The following is a 4,068-nucleotide window of genomic DNA, read 5'->3' on the forward strand; positions in this document are numbered from 1 at the left end:
GCTATTCCAATCAAAATAACCTTTGAACTTCACCCGTTAACTAAATAACTTTCTCTCCTCTCGCTCTATGATCTTCCTCTTTCACATTACAATTGAATCTATGTTGTCTTCTTAATACAAGCGTTCAATCATCTTTAGTCCGATAACTTGCTATTTTCCCTGTTGGAGCCCTTGGGCTTATAGTATTTTGCTATTCCAACTAGGGGTGTAGCTTAGCAAGTAATAATAATAAAGATAAAATAATAATAATAATAATATCAATCTTCTTTGATACGATAACATGCTATTTTCCCAGTTGGAGCCCTTGGGCTTATAGTATCTTGATTTTCCAACTAGGGGTGTAGCTTAGCAAGTAATAATAATAAAGATAAAATAATAATAATATCAATCTTCTTTGATACGATAACATGCTATTTTCCCAGTTGGAGCCCTTGGGCTTATAGTATCTTGATTTTCCAACTAGGGGTGTAGCTTAGCAAGTAATAATAATAAAGATAAAATAATAATAATATCAATCTTCTTTGATACGATAACATGCTATTTTCCCAGTTGGAGCCCTTGGGCTTATAGTATCTTGATTTTCCAACTAGGGGTGTAGCTTAGCAAGTAATAATATTAACGATAAAATAATAATAATAATAATAATAATAATAATAATAATAATAAACAAAATGTTGAGTGGTACGGGTAGATGTACGGGCGATAATAATCGTTCACTGATGTGCTTTCGTATTTTTTTTTTATTACTGAATACCTCTATAAATATATGCGCATATATATATATATATATATATATATATATATATATATATATATATATAATTTATAAATATATTTATAATCATCTTCTTTGCCTGCATCTTTTCCCACTTTTATGTGGGCTCGATGTTTCCGGCCATCGTTCTCCATCTACCTCTGTCTCCGCTGGCCATACTGGTTTTGGCTACTTTTTCATGGCCGGATGCCTTTCCTGCCGCCAACCCTCCCCATTTACCCGGGCTTGGGACCGGCACCAAGTTGAGGCTGGCTTGCCCTACCCCCAGTGGCTGGGTTTTATAAATATATATATATATATATATATATATATATATATATATATATATATATATATATATATATATATATATAATCCTAAATATATGTATATATATATATATATATATATATATATATATATATATACATACACGTATTGATTTTACATTGAATATACAGTATATAGGACAGCAGTTCCCCACCCCCCTTTTTCACCAGATCCAGTCAACAGTTGATCTACAGCTATACTGTTTTTCCTTTACCTTTTCTTAACGGATATCATCTTTACTCAGATTCATGATCACACTTCAAGTCCTGATTGGATTAATTTTCATAATGAATTGGAAATAACCTTACAGAATAACAACACTTGAGTGTAATGCCTTTTTGATAATTACAGAATGATTATTCAAATGTTTTTTTTTTTCCATTATAATTCTACTTTTTTTTTAGGAATCAGAAAATAATTGGCCCACGATTAAGGTTTAACTGTTCCTAGTTTTATGCGCTCTGGGGTGATATATAAATAAATATATTAAGAAGTTATTATTATTATTATCATTATTATTATTATCACTAGACATCCTAGAACCCTAGTTGGAAAAGCAGGATACTATAAGCCCAAGGGCCCCATCAGGGAAAATATAGCACAGCGAGGAAAGAAAATAAGAAAATATATAAACTAAAAGACACATAGGGAACAATTAGAATAAAATCATATAAGAACAGTAAAAACATTCAAACAGATCTTTCACATGTAAACAATAAAAAGAGACTTACGTCAGCTTGTTAACCATAAAAAAATATTTGCTGCAAATTTTAACTAGATTTTAACTAGTTTTCTGATATAGAACATGCTAAAAATTTAGATCTAATATTTCCTCAGATAATTTTGAATCATCTCTTTGTGTATTTACTACGAAAACTGTTTGTTTTGGTGTGCATGCACGTAAGCTACTACCATTTCCATATAGTAGATAGATATGAATATCTGAGTGTTCATATTACATGTTGTATCCTTTAAACTTATGCTCCTGATATCGAGTTATGTCCCACATATCCTTGATGGACCTCTCCCTCTCTTTTTTCCCCCTCCAGCAGCCCCACACGGGGCTAGACGACGTCCCCAAGCCAATCGTGACTCAGTCGAACGCCTCCAACAACAGCAACAACACTAACAACGTCGCCAACAACAACAATAACAACAACAACGTGGGGCCCCTCCACCACGGCAACCCTCTGCATCATCACCACCACCAGACAGCTCAGCAACCAACCTCTCTGCCTCCACAGCAAACACAGCAAGGCCCAACCCCACAGCATTTACAGCAACAGCAGCAGCAACAACAGCAACAGCCAACCTCTGCCACACCAACACAGCAACGCCAGATTGTCACGTGATCGGGTCATCTGAGAGTCACTTGACCAGATAGGGTCAAGTGAAATGTCTGCCAAGGTCGTCAGCATTATGTTTAGTCGCTGCAGAGATTGCGGGTGAAATAAGCTCTGCCCACTGATGACGTCATAGCCAATCTGCAAAGACTCTGGTCAAAATAAGCCCCACCCCCTGATGACGTTATAGCCAATCTGCAATGACTCTGGTCAGAATAAGCCTCACCCCCTGATGACGTCATAGCCAATCCGCAAAGACTGGTCAAAATAAGCCCCACCCCCTGATGACGTCATAGCTAATCAGCAAAGACTCTGGTCAAAATAAGCCCCACCCCCTGATGTCGTCATAGCCAATCTGTAAAGATTCTGGTCAAAATAAGCCCACCACCTGATGACGTCATAGCCAATCTGCAAAAATTCTGGGCAAAATAAGCCCCAGCCTGATGACGTCATAGCCAATCTTCAAAGATTCTGGGCCAAATAAGCCCCACCCCCTGATGATGTCATAGCCAATCATGATGTCTCCCGTGCTTATAGCAGTCACATCACATCCCCTTAAAGTGATTATAATTTAATATAGTTTGAATTTTGCAAGATGTATTGTGACCGCTACTATTGTGGGAGCCAACGTGATTAGCTATGACGTCATCAGGGGTAGGTTTTTTTCACCAGGAATCTTTGCAGATTGGCTATGACGTCATCAGGGGGTGTGGCTTATTTCACCAGAAATCTATGCGGCGACTTTTCTTTTTTAATTAGTATCAAGAGCGTTGTGCCACATGAATATGATTGCGTCAAATAAGTGACTAAGCCACATTAAAATTTTTATAATTGTTGTCCAACATCATGTGGCCTAATCCAAAGATATTTGGAATGAAAATATGACAAAATAAGCCTATAGGACTAACCACATTTTATTCCATATCACAAACTTATGCGATTTATTAATTTCATTTAAAAATCAATAATACGCATCTTATAAAAGAAAAATCATGTGAAATGTGTAAATAGCCCGTCACATAACGTAACAAATAACACGGATAGTCTCATATGTAACCAGCGCTATAAATTGAAAATTTATCTGATGACCATAATGTGATTTCTCGATCAGTGTTTTATGTGGTGGGTTGACTTCCATGTGAATAGCTTCTTTATGTGTGATTCCATGTGGTTAGCTACTTAATCAAGAGAACTGTGTGTCCCTGAGATTATTATACATTATTATACATATTCGACGTCGATTGAATTAATGTGATAGTTCGCCGACTGTTCGTTTGCGACCATCAGCTAAATGCTGGTACGTGATTATTATTATTATTATTATTATTATTATTATTATTATTATTATTATTATTATTATAATTTTTAGCATTATCATTATTATGATTATCATTTTTAGCATTATTATTATTATTATTATTATTATTATTATTATTATTATTATTATTATTATTGTTATTATTATTATTATTATTATTACAATCATCATCCTCTTTGCAACATATCTTTAGATTTAGTTACGTTTATCTATGCTTTAATAATAATAATAATAACAATAATAATAATAATAATAATAATAATAATAATAATAATAATAATAATTCACAGCGAAGAATCAGAATGCCATAAGAAGTTTGTAAA

At 34.3% G+C, this 4,068-nt stretch overlaps 1 protein-coding gene across 1 annotated transcript in view; it reads left to right on the top strand.

The window, feature by feature from the left end:
• The window catches only part of LOC137653536 (rhombotin-1-like), a 53,365-nt gene extending 49,661 nt beyond the window's left edge, over nt 1-3,704 (top strand). The window contains exon 6 of the mRNA XM_068387015.1: nt 2,134-3,704. Within this exon, the coding sequence (XP_068243116.1) occupies nt 2,134-2,436 (303 nt within the window). The 3' untranslated portion in view covers nt 2,437-3,704. The remainder of the gene's footprint in view (nt 1-2,133) is intronic.
• The last annotated feature ends 364 nt before the right edge of the window (nt 3,705-4,068 follow it).

The sequence above is a fragment of the Palaemon carinicauda genome, chromosome 14, assembly GCF_036898095.1.
Source record: "Palaemon carinicauda isolate YSFRI2023 chromosome 14, ASM3689809v2, whole genome shotgun sequence".
NCBI lineage: Eukaryota > Metazoa > Arthropoda > Malacostraca > Decapoda > Palaemonidae > Palaemon > Palaemon carinicauda.